Source organism: Aphelocoma coerulescens, chromosome 1A (genome assembly GCF_041296385.1).
Source record: "Aphelocoma coerulescens isolate FSJ_1873_10779 chromosome 1A, UR_Acoe_1.0, whole genome shotgun sequence".
Lineage (NCBI taxonomy): Eukaryota > Metazoa > Chordata > Aves > Passeriformes > Corvidae > Aphelocoma > Aphelocoma coerulescens.
The window spans coordinates 3,929,844-3,947,541 of NC_091014.1; the positions used below are offsets into that span (position 1 = coordinate 3,929,844).

At 42.2% G+C, this 17,698-nt stretch overlaps 1 protein-coding gene across 3 annotated transcripts in view; it reads right to left on the reverse strand.

Annotated features, from left to right (window-relative positions):
* The window catches only part of MKLN1 (muskelin 1), a 95,202-nt gene that overhangs the window by 27,862 nt on the left and 49,642 nt on the right, over window positions 1-17,698 (reverse strand). For all 3 annotated transcript variants that reach the window (XM_069034344.1, XM_069034357.1, XM_069034353.1), the window contains 2 exons: window positions 16,657-16,769; window positions 1,015-1,227 (listed from right to left, as the gene is read on the reverse strand). In XM_069034344.1, the coding sequence (XP_068890445.1) occupies window positions 1,015-1,227; window positions 16,657-16,769 (326 nt within the window). The remainder of the gene's footprint in view (window positions 1-1,014; window positions 1,228-16,656; window positions 16,770-17,698) is intronic.

Here is a 17,698-nt window from a genome sequence, read left to right on the forward strand (position 1 = left end):
TAAAATCTGAAATTACAGTAGGTGCTGAGGGAGAGAAGAGGAAGAGCTGTAGATTGACAGAATTCAGTGAGGCCCTTCTTTCCTGAGAGACAGCACAGGATAAAAAAGAAACATTTCAAGAGGCAAACAAGGTACCCAGAGTAGCCTTGCCAGCTGACAATTTCCTTGTGCCTCTTCCCCAACACCTGAGAGACTGGCATTGGTTATTAATAGAACAGAAAGACTGACTGGCTTTTGTTCTGCAGACATGGCGTATCTTTAATTTTCGGTGTCAGCAGAAAGGCACATTGTGCTGGCAAACAGCAGCTTTGGTTACAAAACAGCCAGTACCAATAAAAGCAGATCTTGGGCTGCTTTAAAAATGAGTACTGATGTGCTGTTTCTTGGCAATGCTTCATTAAAAAAAAAAAAAAAATCAATTGAGAACAAAATACCTTTTTCAAGTAGACAAAAACCACTGAACACAACATAAGTAAAGAAGTTTTCAATTTGAACACGTGGACAGATGTGCCTTTTAAAGGATTAGTAGCCATTCCTCTAAGGTGTTTCAAGCTTTACAACTCAAGCACATTCTACAGTTTTTAAAGTAACCAGTTTGGAAAGAATCCTGCTCCTGTGTTGGCCTCATTCCAGCAGCTTGCTTGGAGTATTCTTCCAAAGGTACCATACACAGCTTTTCAAGTTGCTCCCTAAGGCCCTCTGGGCAGGCAGGTCTGCAAACCCAGCTCAAGGAGACTGATTAAAACCAGATGAACTGTGCTTTGAGCTTTAATAAAACGTGTCTTAATAAAATCATTTGTCTGCAAAGGTTTTTATGATTCTTCTGACTCCATTTGATTAGAACACCAGCAGCCAGTGGCGTTGAGCAGCAACGCTATTAGGATTTAACTGAGTGCTCCCACCCTCCTCATCCCTGCTCTGTTACCTGCTGCAGCACCTTGAAATCGCAGAGACTAGATCGAAACTGACTTTTAAACACTGAGAACTTGCAGTAGGAGGATGAGTGTGGCTGACCTGATGATCAAACACCAGCTTGGGGCCTCCATCTGCTGCGGTGTCCTCGCTCAGCAACATCCAGGTGTTGGTGTCGATGTCGTAGCGATAGAAGTCGCTTTTCAGGGACTTGCTGTTCCTCACAGAGGAATCCAGGTACCGCCCCAGGGTGTATATCTGCCGGCGCTGGATGTCAATGCACATCTTGTGACAGGACCTGGCACTGGGACCACTCTGAGAAAGGAAAGGACCCCAAAAATAAGGAGAATAATGGATTTAATATTGCTCCAGGTAGGTCGCTAAGGGAAAATAAGTATTAGCTGCAACTAGAAATCCTTGGGGAATTCAGGAAAATCTGCTTGCAATCAAATACAGGATTAATATATAAATAGCTACAAGAGCACATCCCATAACTTCTGTCCTTTAGAAAGACACCAGCAAAAAGCTTAATGTGCTTGTCACAACAAACTTATGATTTGAACCCCTTTTTGTCAGATTCCTTAGAAAACAGTCAGTTTCTCCCAGAAGTGATTCTCAAGAGGCGTGTGAAAACTACTTGATCTTTTAAAATAACAGAAGTCGATGCACATGAGAGGCAAATTAAGATGTCACAGCCTATAAATAACTACACAGGAAGAAGATTAAGAAGTGCTCTATTACAAGAGCCTCCGTTTTATTAATAGGCTGTTTTCTAACAGATCATAAGCAGACACTCCCCCAAGCAATCATATCCCGTAATGGCTCTGGGAAGGTAACAAAAGCACTCCCTGTCCTTCACAAATAGATATGGCCCTCCCAGCCTCCATCTAAAAGAAAGTTTCCCACGGTAAGCAAAACTGCCCTGAGTTATGATCTTCAAGAGGAACACACAGAGTGCCCCATGTCAAATTATTATGGGCTTAATCCATCCAGGAGTGCTCAAGTTAAATCATGAAGTAATTTATTCAATGACATTATGATGATGATACACAGTCCTGAGCAGTTTCCTTTCTGCTTCCCAAACCTCATTTTAAGGGCCTTCATACTCTTTTTCTTGAAGCATGAGAGTGATATTCTGGTACTCCAAAACATTAGAAATGAAGATGTGCAAAGCCTTATGTGCAAAATATCAGAAAAAAGAAAAACATCACATCCTGAGTGTAGATCAATTCTATAGTTTATTTTGACACAGTTGGGTGACAGGACACAGAGAATGGCTTCCCACTGACAGAGGGCAGGTTTAAATTAAGATACAGGGAAGAAATTCTTCCCTGTGAGGGTGGTGAGGCCCTGGCACAGGTTGCCCAGAGCAGCTGTGGCTGCCCCTGGATCCCTGGTAGTGTTCAAGGCCAGGTTGGATGGGGCTTGGAGCAACCTGGGATAGTGGAAGGTGTCCCTGCCCATGGCAGGGGTGGCACTGGATGATCTTTGAGGTCCCTTCCCACCCAAACCATTCTGGGATTCTATACCAAAAAGTCTATTAAAAATTATTGAAAAGTAAAGATTAGGCAAGTAGGCAAGGATATAGCAAATCACTGAAATCATTATTGAAGACTTACAGTTAAAGAAGAGTAGCCATATCACACCAAATAATCAGCACAATAGTTGCTCCATGTGCTACCAAGTACTGCCTTATGAAAAAATCTGCATAATTGTACGCTTTCACTCAAATTCTACTGAAATTTAAAGTACACTAATGGAATGCACATCACTAAATTGCCTAAAAGAAGAAAGGAAGCATTACATCTTTGTTGTCAAAAGCCTGCACTATTCATGTTACAGAATTCAATTTCTTGATTAGGCAATGGTTCCAGGAAACTGTTTACAGTAACTCAAAAGACCACGTGAAGAGGTGAACTGAATTGTTCATATTTGGTAAATATGAAGCATTATGTCGGCAATGATTACAGCTTTGAGGATTAGTTACTTCATGGCAATTAAGATAATTTTCTTTTCTGAAAAAAAAAAATAAAAAGTACTGATAGCAGTGAAGTATTAGCATAAAATCCTGAAATGCAGCAAAAGCTCATTGATTGCCTTTGGTCACATGGAAGAAGATGACACAGAAGGCAACAACACAATTTACTTTGTTCTTAGAAAATACAAAAACAGTATCTTGCAGAGGACCCTGTTCCAAACACACAGGGGAGTGCCTTAGCATGTGAAGCACCAATCTGTACACTCACAAAGGCAGCCCCTGGTTCACAAATAAGTCACCCCAGTGTGCAAAGTCCATCCCAAGCCATGGAGCTGGGACACTGAGGGATATGGCACCAGTCCTCTGCCAATGAGCACGTATTTGCCTTGGCACAGCTGCCTTGTAGGTGAGATGTGAGGACCCACCTTGTGCTTTCTGAGCCTCCCCTCTGACACGTCACTGCAGTTTTTTAATTGAACTGGACAATTTAAGAATCATCCCCTACTCCCTGACCTCTATGTGGACTAAATTAAATCCTCCCAAACTCATTCAAATGATGTCTTTGGCACTTTCAAGAGTAAATCTCCAATTTAGCAATTTCCAGACCCTGCCTTGCCTCAAAAAGCTACATCATCAACCAAAATTTGTCTGCACACAGACACAAGGCTGAGACACTTCACAACTCAATTCCCATTTCAAGGCACTGGCACCAACAACACGGTTGCTACACTAAATACACAACATACAGATTTCCCATGACTATTTTAAAATGAGAAAAGAATTCATGACAAATACCTTTTTTCTTGAATTACATCCTGGCCACATCTACTTTTTAAAAGATCTCTTAAGGTATTAACATTCCATCTCTACGAACACAGAATCTTCATCACCTCAAGCTCACTCAAGAACTTCAGCTTCACCAAGTTGCAGAGCCTGCCATAGCATGAGCTATCTCTTGTAATACAGGAAACTTCATCCAATTCAAAATCTGTTCTCAAAGAAAACTGGAGTTCTGCCTGCACACCACTCACAAGATCACATGGAACCTGCCAAAAGTTTCCTCCTTAGCCTACATGTTTACCAAAATGAGTAAATAACTCCATTAACAATGGTACATGCTAGTTTGACATTTGAGGCAGAAAAGGGGGAAGGTCTAAACCTGTGTTCACTTCTGAGTTCAGCTTGACCATGGCAGTCCTTGCAGTTTGTATGTACTTCAAAGAGGGACACAATGTCCATTTAGAAAGACACTGCAAATGAGTAAAACGCTTCAAGGCACATGTGATGAATCAAGAGCCCGTGGGTGGCTGTGAGCGTTCATGCAAAGCCATGTGCTCCATGTGGTTACAACAGCAGCCTGTTGTTCACAAAAGGAACACACTGCCACAACTTGTCATGGACACAGCAATCCAGTAAATTCAAATGGGAAAGTTTGTTGATTCCACAAATGTTCAAAGAATCTGACCCTTTAAAAGCAACTAGTGAGAAAAACTGACCATGACAGAGATGACTCTCTAACCTAAGGTTGAAGAGATCAAGCATGGCTAGAGGGCAAAGGAACAACCTTCTGTCTCCCTGCCAGGATGTAGGCCGGTCATGATCCATGAGTTCGTGTCCCAAGCTGAGTGGATCTTAACAGACATCTCTACAGCCTTCTTCAAATTCAGGCCTTAGCACCAAGTCACAGTTTTGATCAGTTGCTTCTGTGGTTATCTGAACTCCTAACAAACCCATGCAAGACTCCTCATCTCTGGAAGTGTTCAAGGCCAGGCTGGATGGGGCCCTCAGCAGCCTGGCCTAGTGGAAGGTGTCCTTGTCCATGGCAGGGAGGTGAAACTAGAGGGTCTTTAAGGTCTCTCCCAACCCAAATCATTTTGTGATTCTATGATTCAATGCTTTACTTTAGATCTGGTTTCTTCTAAGTTGTTGACACATGAAATCAACATTTTTGCAGATGAGGCTTCACGACCTGATTGACCGAGGTAGCAGAGGTGTCCCTTCCCAAACAGAGCCCATCTTCTGTAAGACTCTAAAAGTCACATCCACCAACAGCACCCAAACGACCTGAACAAACACTGGCTCTGGGGACTCCTTCCAGTTCTCATCAGAAAGCTACTGGCAGACATTCTGCAGAAACCACACGTGAAAGGGGCTTGTGACTGGGCTAAGATGGCAAGCAGTGCGTTGTGCTGCTTTGGCCAGTGCCTCAGCTGCCTGCCAAGGCTGTGATGGCAAGAGGAAAGCATTAGCATATCACATTTCTAACCTACAGGACACCAAACAATACCAAAAACGACTAAGCACAGGCACTGCTGGGTTTGTGTGGGACTCAATAAGTGCCCACACAGAGCCAGGACTGACCTGAACAAAGTGGCTCTGTGCCACCCAGCCCCACCATACAATCAGCAGAGCACAATAACAGCTAAAACAGATTAAACAGCATGTGCAGAGTCCCATTTGGAAGTGCTACAAAATACCAAGCTTTATGCCCAGCTCTAAGGCTCTTCCTCAAACAGGTTGGTGTTGATGCAACTTCTCTGGTCTCTACAACACAGATAAACGTCCTGGTGAGGGTGGGATGGTGGGGAAAGGAAGACAGTCTGTATGGCCAGGAGCACTTAAAACAGGCTTTCAATCCTTTAAGCACCCAGGGCCAAATAGGATTTTTAGGTTTCGTCAGTGCTACACGAAATTCAATTGTGCAATGCCAAGTGAATACACAGTATACTTTATGAAAAGCCTTCTCAACATGCTAAGCCACTTTATAAAATCTAATTAGAGCTTTCTTCATTTAACTTGCAAATGCTGAAAGCAATTATCCCACTTAAGGACTAACTTACAAAACGTTTTCAAAAAGCAACACAACAGCACCGAGAGACAACACCGCCTCCTTAGAATAATTGATTTGTTCCTATACAGGGGAGAAAGGATTGGGACTCAACTCCTTAGGGTAGGGTCTGCTCAAATCACTATTTATGCCAGAATCAGCAGGCATCATCATAGCAACAGCATCCTGGCATGCTCCACTAAGGCACAAACATGATAGCTTTCATTTTTTGGTTTGTTTTTAAGTAAGTGTCCTATGAACCTCCTTTAATGTGAACATGACTGCAGGAAGCCGGTTCCACTGCCCATCCCAAACAAGAACTGGGGGAGCTTGGCTTCTTCTGGTTATCATAACCTTTTGCAAATAAAGGGGTTTCAGTTGCAAGAAAAATCTGTTTTATTCAGACCAATCCAGATGAAAAATCTCAGGAGCAAGCCTGGATCCTGTTCAAGAGTCAGGGAAATAAAAACAAAGAACAGCTGACTAATTCTCCGTTCTTGGTCCTGTAAAAGACCGAGAGGAATGTGAACACTGCCTCCAGTATGAAGTTCAAAAATAAGCATCATGAGGTAAATGCTCTTGTCCTAAAGCAAACTAGGACGAGGACATAAAAAGACACAAACAACCTACTTTGTTTCCAGTCCTGAGAGCAGCCTGTCAGGCAACAAATAGTCCCCTCCTGCCTACACACAACTGCAGAGATTAATTGCTCTCATTTCCCAGTTTCAGAGTATAATTCATTTCCTCCTCCACCCCTCCCCCCCACCAAAAAAAAGGGAAAGTTCTCCATAAACTTGAAAATGAAAGGAAATGCATATTATTCTTGGCATCAATTCAAGTCCATGTGCTTTAAGATTAGAGCTTGTTAGTGCTTTATCAATGCCGGTCTACAGCTAATAGCTCCCAAAATGTTTCATCTGAGCTGTAGCAAAGATTTGCTTTGCTCTAGCTGAGCACTAAATTCAGCAAGAGAAACAACTGCAGCCATACGACAAAATAAAACACTTCCATCCTGTACAAGTTACTCACAGAAGGCATTTTAAGTTTCTCATAACCTAATGGCGCCAGGAACATAATAAAATAATTTAATCTACTGCGTTTTTTATGGTAGCATGGAGGATTTGGATAGCACATCAGCCCAGAACACAAAACAGAAAGAGCTGGGAGCTGATGTATCGTTCCCATCACCCACAAAACCACCGATGATGTGTCAGGAGCACCAAACCACCAGAGCACGTTCAGTCACACAACAGGAGCATCTCAACCACGCTCACGGACAGAGCAGCCCAGCATGGGCACATGGCAGGGCTCAGAGCCCTCTGTAAGGGTTTCTTCAACGTGAAAGACCCTCCCTTAAACAGCACATCCCAACTTCCTACTCGGTATGATGGCAGAAATCAGTTCCACCTGTGTCTTTTTATGTCCAAGACTTGACAGCTCCAGCAGTCGTTTAAAACCCTTTGGATGTCACACGGGGTAGATGCAGCAAAGGACTGAATGTTTCTAGGAGCATAAAATGGGAGTTTAGCTCCAAAAAGCAGATTCTGGATGCTCAATGTACACTCCATTCATTTAATTACTCTGCAAATAATCCCTGGAAGCATCCAAGGCCAGGTTGGATGGGGCTTGGAGCAACCTGGTCTGGCAGAAAGTGGCCCTGCCCATGGCAGGGGTTTGGGACTAGATGATCTCTAAGGTCCCTTCCAACCTTCAACATTCCATGATTCTTGCCACTGTTTATAAAAATAACAGATATACCAATTTAATTTTAAGGCTGCTTTACCAGTTACAAAGAATATTTCTGAGAACGTGCAAATTCATCAACCATGGAATGGTTTGGGTTGGAAAGGGACATTAAAGCTCATCCAGTACCACCACCTGCTATGGGCAGGGACACCTCCCAGTAGCCCAGGTTGCTCCAAGTCCTGTCCAGCCTGGCCTTGGACACTTCCAGGGATGGGGCAGCCACTGCTTCTCTAGAAAACTGTTACATATAATTTAACTATTTTCTGCCAATAAATGTTTTGGGAAGCCTAACAAATAGACCAGAATCTGTCTAAGAGTCATGATGCTGAAAACTCCTCAGGACCAGTACTGGAAAGCCATGAATTTACACAATTTTTCACACAGGAGAGTTAAATGTCTTATGATAAATACTAGGTTTGGATATCAAAAAGTTGTAATTAACTATTAATAAGTCCAGGCACAGCCAAGACAGGGAAGGCACCCTCGGTCAGGCAGTTGACACAGAATTTGAGCTATGGCTAATCTGCTTACTGGTGCCCTCCTACAGAGATGCCACGGGATAGATTTACCAGCAAAGTCCTCTCTGGGCATCTGACTCAGACATGATGGAGCAGATTAAACTCAGAGGCAGCTTTTAGCACACACTTTTGTGTGAACATCTCTTCAAGGTGGAAAAACAATAAAATTAAACAGGATGAAGATTTTTTTTCTCCCCTTCCTAAAAGCACACTCACATTTGGGACAGTCCTAATTTCCCACTGTTGATGCTGCGCAGCCTTGAGCTGAGTCTGCCACAAAGAGACTTTCCCTGCTTAAGTTAGAATTAAAAAAATAAATGGCCTGATGTTCTATTTTTGAAAGACGGTTCAATGAGCTTATAAGTCAAATGATCAGGCTCAGAGATCATACGACACGATCCTTATGACAGCAGCAGGCTGGATTTGATGACCCTTGACAGCCCAACCTTCCAGTCTGACATGAACTTGACTCCAAGTCTTTGCTCCATCCTTCAGGGATCAGCACAGCTTTAGCACAGCACAGACTCAGTGCAGCACATGAACACTGCTATGAAAACAAATAGATAATGCTCTATTCCCATTAAATTATTATTTATTAGCCTCCCTGCCAGCCTGCTTGCAGAAATAACTAATTTGAGAGTATTTTTATAAAGGAATGAATTAGTACATGATCTTCCGGCTTCTGATGTGCCCTGATCAAGGTACCTCTAAAGACCAAATGTGTCCTCACAGCTGAACTTTCCAAAGCACCAACATTGTGCTTTGACAGCTGTGCTGCCTGAGTTCTCCCCTACAGTGCAGAAATGGCTTTGGCAGCCAATGCCAGAGGAATTGCCAGTGCAGGAGCCACATTCCTGCATCTTTTGAGCTCTCTGCTTTCATACCAAGGTACCATCAAGGCCTTCCAGCAATGCATAACACCAGGGATCTCATGTTGCAGTACACCAAGACATCTTACCAGCCCGTGGACAGTGAAAAGGGGAAAAAGCTCCACATCTTCAAGCATGCAAAGAGTGGGAAATAATTTGTGGCCGCTCAGTACTTAAAAGGAGGTTGTAAAAAAGATGAAGGGGAACTTTTTACAGAGGCAGATAGTGACAGGACAAAGTGGAACAGTTTTAAACTAAAAGAGGAGACATTTAGATTAGCTGTTAGAAAGAAACTCTCTACTCAGGAGGGTGGGGAGGCCCTGGCACAGGTTCCCCAACGAAGCTGTGGCTGCCCTTGGATCCCTGGAAGTGTCCAAGGCCAGACTGGACAGGGCTTGGAGCAACCTGGGATAGTGGAAGGTGGCCGTGCCCATGGCAGGGGTTGGAATGAGTTGATCTTTAATGTCCCTTCCAACCCAAACCATTCTGGGATTCTTTCATTTACGTGAAGAAGGTCGAAGGAATGTGTATGAAGGTCTTGCACAGGCTTTAGTTTACAGTCAAAAATAAAAGTCATTCAACCTTTGTGATTCAGCTTACAAATGCAAACAAGAGAAGTACTGAGGGAATACCCCAATACAAGGCAACCTTGCAGCGAAAGGACATCAATTCTGTGCTATTTCTAACAAAAGACACAATTCACCTGCAAACCAAGTGCTGCTCACACTGGTGAAATGTGAAAAAACATATAACTTCTTAAATTTTACCCAAGTAAATTGTCAGTTTGTTCCACATTCACTCCTTAGCTTTGCTTTCAGCAACACTGGTGAAATGTAACAGACGACCCACCGGAGAACCAGAGCTTTCACCAGCTCTGAGATGGGCCCTCAGGACAACATCCCTTGTGTGCCGAATTTAACTAACCCCATTAACAATTGCAGGATGTTGAATGAGGTCATTTTTGCATGCACCACAAGTTCACGCTGTCCTCTCATTACCAGTAACAATGGCCAACAAAGGTCCAGCCAAGAGAGATTTTTCCATAGACACAAACTACTCAGCTGAGCTACAGCCCCACTTGCAGACCAAAAGGCTGAAAAAATTTAACTGGTTGCTTATAAACTGTTTAGCCACAAAGGTGAGGATGCAGCAAGGTTACACTTTTGGAAATTGATTTTTTTTTTTTTTTAATTAATTGTCCTTGAGATGTCAGTGATAGACAAACATGAAATTCTAAGTCTAAATCCTTTGACAGACACAGGCTCTCAGATGTTTCTGAGAAAGTAAAGACAGTTTCAAACAGGTGACAAAAGAGTAGTTTGCACCCAAAGGAGTAAGCAAGTCATAAGAGTGGCTGTTTAATTTCCTAGAGCCCAATATCAGTAACATTTCCATCACATGCATGCCCTGGAAAATTCATGGATTAAGTCCTATTAAACACACTAAGGTCTTTCAGGCAGGTCTGAATTCAACACATCATTGCACCACCCATTCTGCCAGTAAGTTCTCTTGAGACACTCCAGAAAGCTCAATTCATAATTACCTCCAAAATCCAGTGGCTGAGATACCTCAGTAGTAAGGTCCACAAAAACTTACTACATTTTCAAGCATGTAATTATCCAGACAATTTAGCTACAGATTTGTCTGGGATACTACTTGAGACTGCTTCCCCTATGTTACCACCTTGGGATAACCAGTATTTCTTTAGGGATTTCTGTATTTGTACAGACTGAGGAATGTTAATGTAACATTAATGTAAAAACTCTCAGTGTAGCTGAAATAAGACATTACTCTACTCACAAGGCAAAGCAGACTGGTGTGTAAAGCTACTTTCACTCACTGGCAAAAGAGTAAGTTTTCCTTCTACCTCTACATATTCTCCTATTTCTTGAAAATCCTTTCTTTTTAATCCCTTCAGTGTGAAATGCAGGGGTCCTGACATTCCAGCTGGCTCATCTCACAGGTGCATATTTCTGTGTCTTTAAAAGCCAAAAGGATATAAATCAGAATTCCTTGTACCAATATCAACCTCTTCACTAAATCTTTACCTGACAATCCGGTAATGTTGTTTTCCCCCAAAATGCATCCACAGCCACCCAAGAATGACTCTACACTGCCTCATCTCCTATTCACAGGGAATTGCAAAATGCATTAGGATGATGCAATAATGTCCTAATAAAGCCATGTAAGTAAAATAAAGTTCCATTCCAGACCAGAGATCAGAGCATTAAACTCATCATAAGCTGCAGCTGAAGTGGTGATTTTTATCGGAACATAAACGCCACAAATCAACTCTGCCTGATGCATTACTTCAAGGACTAAAAGTAGTTTTACTTTGCAACTGAAAGCTTTATGATGACTTGGAAATTCAGTATAACCTGAAGACTGGCACGCACAAGCTCCAGGGCTGCCAAAGTTGTGCAGCCTCCAGAACACCGGGCACAAGGCATTTATTTAATGCCTCTTTCTCCACGAGACTGACTTGAACAGCAGCATGTGGAGGAAAGGGACCTCCACACATTCAAACATCTGGTGTGAGGAATAACTGAAGTTTGGCTAGTTTTCTGGGCTTTTTTTCATGCTGGAAGCAAGAAATACAGGCACCCAGTGAGGGAACTGAATAACTTAAGACCTGGAGCTGTTTTCAAATATGGATGATCTTTTCCTTAAAAAAAAAAGTCAAAGTTAAAAAAAAAGACAAATAAACCAGTGTTAAGAGGACAGAATTGGAGGCACACATAAATTAGCTTTAAAAGCTGAAAACCTTTACCAAAATGTTTACTTAAAAATAAATTATTTTTAAAAGCTGAGGTGTTACTCCCTCAACAGGGTCTTTGTGCTTTAGGCTGCCTAAGTGGAAACCACTGGGGATGTCAGTTAGGCATACGTGAAAGTCTCTCTCTAACATTCTGGGGAAAGAATACAGGCTTAGAACATTTTAAGCCATTATGCTACTAATAGGGAGTAAAATAAACCATTAGCCTGTGATATTTAGGATCAGCCTAGGATACTTTTCATTTGGTTCACTTCAGCATCTGCCGTCTTTGTCCCTACTTTTGTAGGCATTTGCACTATTTAGGAAGTTGGCTCCGAGGTACGTCTGCAGTATCCAAGTTTCTTTCAGGGACAGCTGCCTTCTCCCTATGTGCTTTTGTGGCACCAGGCATCTTGTACAACTGAGCATCTGTACCACTGGAACTGCTCAGCAGTAGGACATGGCACATTCACTGTATTAGATCTCAAGTCCGTAAACATCACAATATTTGAAACAAAAAGCCCCTCAAGTCACTTGAAGTGTCTTCCAAACTGTATCACCATCTGTGGGAAGAAGTCAATATTTGAGACTAGTTCAATTCCTACACTTCAAACAGCATAGGGTAAAAGCTTTACATTTATAAGCTCATGTACTTCTGCATCACACCCAAAAAAACAGTCAGAGGTGTCACAAACTCTTAACAAAATGCTCCTGTGGTAATACAACACTGAAAGCTTTGGGTAAATTCATCCATGTCAACAAATGTAAGGCAATGCATGCAGAGACTGGAGAAAATTTAACTGGAAATACAATAGCAGCTGAAATTCCCCCTGGCTCTCACCATTAGGAGATCTTTCTACACTTGTCAGCTTTTACTTTCAGCATCCTGGAAAAGCACTTGGTGTTCACAGCAAACTGTCACCTCACAATACAGCCATTCTCTACATCATTCTGAACCTAAGGAACAGGAGGCACTTGTTGACCTACACTTTCCTTCATTGTGAGGAAAGATTTATCCTCTCAAGCAGTTAAACCATGACAAGACCTTCACTTCTACCTTTGGCAAGAAAACACTTCAAAAATTTTTGAGAGAAACACAGTGTCACCTAAACCTAACCCATTTACACAATTTCCACGTCCTTCACAGAGCTGATTTGAGAGCAGGGTTTTTCTCTGAAGCAGCCAGAATGAGGATGAGTCAATGTATTTTCCAAGAAGCAGCACAGAAGGTACCAATCAGTGCAGTGACACTGTTTGAAGGGAGCTCCCCCCATCTCTGGTCTCTAGGAAATGCTAAAACAAGGTACAGGAATACCAGTGACACACAAAATATGCCAACTATCACACTACTTTAGTCTCACTTATCTGATCTCCAGAGGCATCAACATCCCTCAGCATTTTGATCCTATTTCAAAATCCCCATGCCTATCAATTTACACCAAACGAAGTCTTTCCTACGCTTAAAATCGTCCTCCTGCACTGAATTTCACTAAATTACCCTTCAAAAGTGAAAGCTGCTGCTTGGTAACTAGAAATAGACATCAAAACATACACATTAACTTTCTCTATTAACTGACACTGGCCTAGAATAAAAATGTCCAAGGAATGACAAGGTTTGTTTTTTTAAAATTATTTATTCCCTAATCCTGAAGAGGTCTGTTGATCTACAGCCACTAATAAACCCTGAAGACAACAGCATCTGTCAGAACATTCCACCTTGATTTTCAGGGTAGAAACTCTTAAATGAAATATATTTTGGCTGGGCCTTGTGCCAACTTATTCACAGAGCTGTCACACACTCCAGAGACAGAACCTGTGGGTAGGCTGAGAGATCCTGAGCTGCTCCATGGAGCATCTCCCTGGAAGGATTCAGGCTTGAGGACAAGGATTTGACAAGGACAGCAAGAGCCCTGCTGGAATACTCTGAAGGGATGGTGGGGTCTGTTTGTCCATCAGCAGTGGTGGTGTGTTCACCAGCAGGTCCTCCACACCCTGTTTTTCAGGCTGTAAGTGATCAGCTACTCCAGCAGTACCCTGAGCACATTGTTCAGACATACAAGACAGACACGGAGGTGGCAGAGCATGTGCAGGGAAGGGAACAGAGCTGGGGAAGGGGCTGGAGCCCCAGGAGCAGCTCAGGGAGCTGGGAAAGGGGCTCAGCCTGGAGAAGAGGAGGCTCAGGAGGGACCTTTTTGCTCTCAACAACTCCCTGACAGGAGAGGGCAGCCGGGGGGGGGGGGGGGGGGGTGTCAGGCTCTGCTCCCAGGGAACAGGGACAGGAGGAGAGGGAACGGCCTCAAGTTATACCAGGCGAGGTTGAGCTTGGATATTTGGAAAAATTTCTTCACTGAAAGGGGTGTTCATCCCTGGAAGAGGCTGCCAAGGCAGTGGTGGAGTCCCCATCCCTGGAGGGATTTAAAAGCCATGTAGATGTGACACCTGGGGACATGGTGTAGTGGTGGCCTTGGCAGTGCTGGGAGAACAGCTGGGGCTGATCTTAGAGGGGTTTTCCAACTTAACTATTCAATGATTCTATGAAAAAGAGCTATGGAAAATCGGCTTTAGTGGTCTAATTGTTAAAAAAGACAAATGCAACTTCAGGTGACAAAGAGACACCTCACTGGAAAACTTTGAAAAACAGCAGCAAAAAAGTTTTTCTAAAAAGGTCAAACAACCTTTTCCTAATGCACTGCAACAGAAGCTGCCAGTACCTTTATCCCAAAAGCATTACTGTGCATTATCCCTACAATAACACTGGACAGGATGCAATTTTCACCATATTTTGCTCTTGTCCAAGTTTAATTATGGAGTGGCTAATTTAACCACTGTCACTGATTAATTAGAATAAAAAAGCCAGAAGCAGAACTAGCACAATACAACAAAATAAGATTAAGCTCTACTGGAATCTACTCTGAATATTTTTTAAAATTCCATGTCAACAGACATTTCCTTTTTGCAAATTGTTTGTGAACAGTGATGTCCCTATTAGAGAAACATCTGGAGTCTCTGTTTTTGAATTTACTTTTCAACATTTGAGATTGACCTTTTCATTTCTAAATCAGGTTTCATCCAGATCTCTTTGGAAAAAAAACCCAAAAAAAACAAACCACAACTCACTGCTGGTTTCCAAGTACAGCTGCTGCCAGTTCACTGTACCTCTGAAAGTCACCAAAACCTTGGACTACACTTCAGGAGGCCTCTTGAACACTGCTGAATACATCACAGAATCATGGAATGGTCTCGGTGGGAAGGGACCTGAAAGATCATCTTGTTCCAACCCCTGGAAGGTCCATGTGCAGGACCTTGCACTTGGCCTTGTTGAACTCCATGAGGCTCACAGGGGCCCCACCTCTCAAGTTTGTCACAGAGAGTCCTTCCAGAATTCCCCTTCTAAAGACACCCACGTTTCTTTACATTTTTCCCTATTAAGTACATCCCTTCTTCAAAATTCCTCATACATTCATAGATTTAACAAGTCTCCACTTATTAAAAATTCCTCTTTCTTCCTCTCTCCCCTAGACCCTTCCCATCTTCCACCTGAATTTCCTGAACTTCCGTAACACTCTGTTAACATTTTTCCCTCCAAAATCCCTTTATAATCATTTAATCACATCAATTCCCAACTCTTCTACTGTGTCTCCTGCACAGCCCTCCTTTTGTGCATCCTTCCTTCCTCCCATTCCAGTTTTATCCTGCTGGAGTCAGACATGAGGAACCTGAAGAGAAAACATCCCAGCCAGGCCTGCGAAGCTTTACAGAAACTCAACTGGATGTGGCGTGACCCCAGCAAGAAAGGAAATGAATCCCTTAAACACCGGACTGACCCATACTGGTTTGTGCAGGAAGAAAATACAGTAGCCCCTTTTTGACTAAACACTACATAAATATAACAATTTTACCTCTCCACAGCTTTGTTATGACAGAAACCAGAGTATCATGTTGCCCATTTTGTAAAGGATGTTCCAATCAGTAAGTACATGACAGAGATTTGAAGGCTACAGGAAATGCCTGTGAGATTTTATTCTTTTTTTTTTCAGCTCAGGCTATTTGTCCTACTTGATTACGACCTCTAAAAACCTTTGCCATGAAAAGAATGAGAATATTAAAGTGTTATTTAATCTGGTAAGGAAGCTTACAAAATTAACCATGACAAGAAATTGGGAAATACAAATGAGAAACAAGACATTTTTATACTGTTTTCAAACAGTTGAGGAAATCAACTCCCAAGTTTGTCAAAAAGTGGAGGGATCTCAAACTTTTCATACCTCCAAGAAAAGGTGGCATGAGTTGTCCTCTGACAGACAACTAATGAACTCAAAACACAATAACCACACAGAACTTGAAGATTTCAGTGGACAGTGGAATGAATTACACAAGCCAAAGGTCTTGGACTTTTTTTGTCTTGCCCTGTAACCCAAGCTAGATTCATTTCAGGTTTCATATTGTCAAATACTGAGCAAAACAGGCCAAGGAAAATGGTTCAAATGAATTCCACGAAAGCTCTCAGGGTTGTGTAGCCTTTGGCAGTAACCCCTGTCTAGATTTCCATCTGGTAGTTGTCCATTTCTATTCATTTTTGACGGAAGCTAAAAAAATAAACAATTTGTTTCTGAAGCTCAAACACCAGGATCGGGTCTGAAATGTTCATTAGCAAGTTCTTGGAACCTTCCAGTGGAAGGTGTCCCTGCCCATGGCAGCAGGGCTGGAACTGGATGATCTTTAAGGTCCCTTCCAACCCAAACCATTCTGTGATTCTGTGATAAGTCTCATTGTTCAGCCACACAAAATTATTTAACTCGTGCTCTACTCACTGAGCTGATTTTTCTGCTTTTGAGAAATAAACTTTTCCCCTCCAGGAATCTTGAACACTTCAAAGCCACCTCCAGCTAACATTTTCCCCACATAAGCATTTCAAAAGTCTTCAGAACTTGAAGGTCTGAACTCTGAGGCTCTCACCTCACGCTGAACTTCAACACAAGCACTTTAGAAGAGGCATTTTTGTGGGCAACAACTGATGTATTTTAAAAAATATGGATGTTTGCAGAACTTACCTCTTTCTCAGTATCCCTGGATATACAGGTCCACTGGTTTTCCTTCACACTGTATGCCCAGAAGTCAGCCAGATCCTGAGTTCCATCCCAGCCACCAAACAAATAAACAGTTTCTATTATTAAAAAAAAAAAAAAAAGTTACTTTTATTTTAAAAAGAGAATGTATTTAAACAGGCTAATACCCACAAAACATCTGTGACAAAGACACTATCAGAAGAGAAATTTAAACTCTTTTTTACTTAAAACACCACTCCTCTTTGAATGGAACGAGTCATCAAGACAAAAATGTGGTTTGGTTTAGTAATGGAAGATTTTAGGATTGATAGACAGCCAATTCTCAGAGTCATTTTCTCTTTCCACATTTACATAAGAGGCAATCAAACCCACAGCCTTCTGATTAAAATTCCAGACAGACAAATGAACAATATTTAACATTTTGGATCCTGTGCATGTAGTCTATCAATGACATCTCAGCCTGTGCCCCGCTTGGTGCAGGATTTATACATCAACAAGACTTCTGAGATAGAAGCAGCAAAGCTTTTCTGTTTGGTCCATCCCTTAGACAGAAAAATCTACTTCAACTACAAAATCCTCTTCCAGGGAAATGTCTTGCATAAAGTAACTTACCTGATGCCACGAAAGCCAGTGAGTAGAAGAGTTACAAATTTAAGTCAGTGTTTCAGGGCTGTCACCTCAAACCCACAACTGCTCTGTGTACAACAAGTTCTAAGGCTTCCCAGAGTCACTGATAAAACCAGATGAAGCTTTTGAAGAGGGGAAGCATTTAAGAAAGGAGTTTCTGTTCTGCCATAGAGAGATAACCAAACTGCTCCTATTATAGAAACAGCACTATCTGGTCTCAAATGCTAAATATACTTCATTTTTAGACTGCATTAAAACACAACACAAAGCCAAGTCCAAGAAGAACAAGCTCCTCAAGACTTGCAGAGCTTTGAAAAACTCCTTTAAAATCCAAAACCCACTTCTATTATGGAGGTAATGGCCAATTTTTAATCCAACACCAATTAAAGAGCAGGGTTAG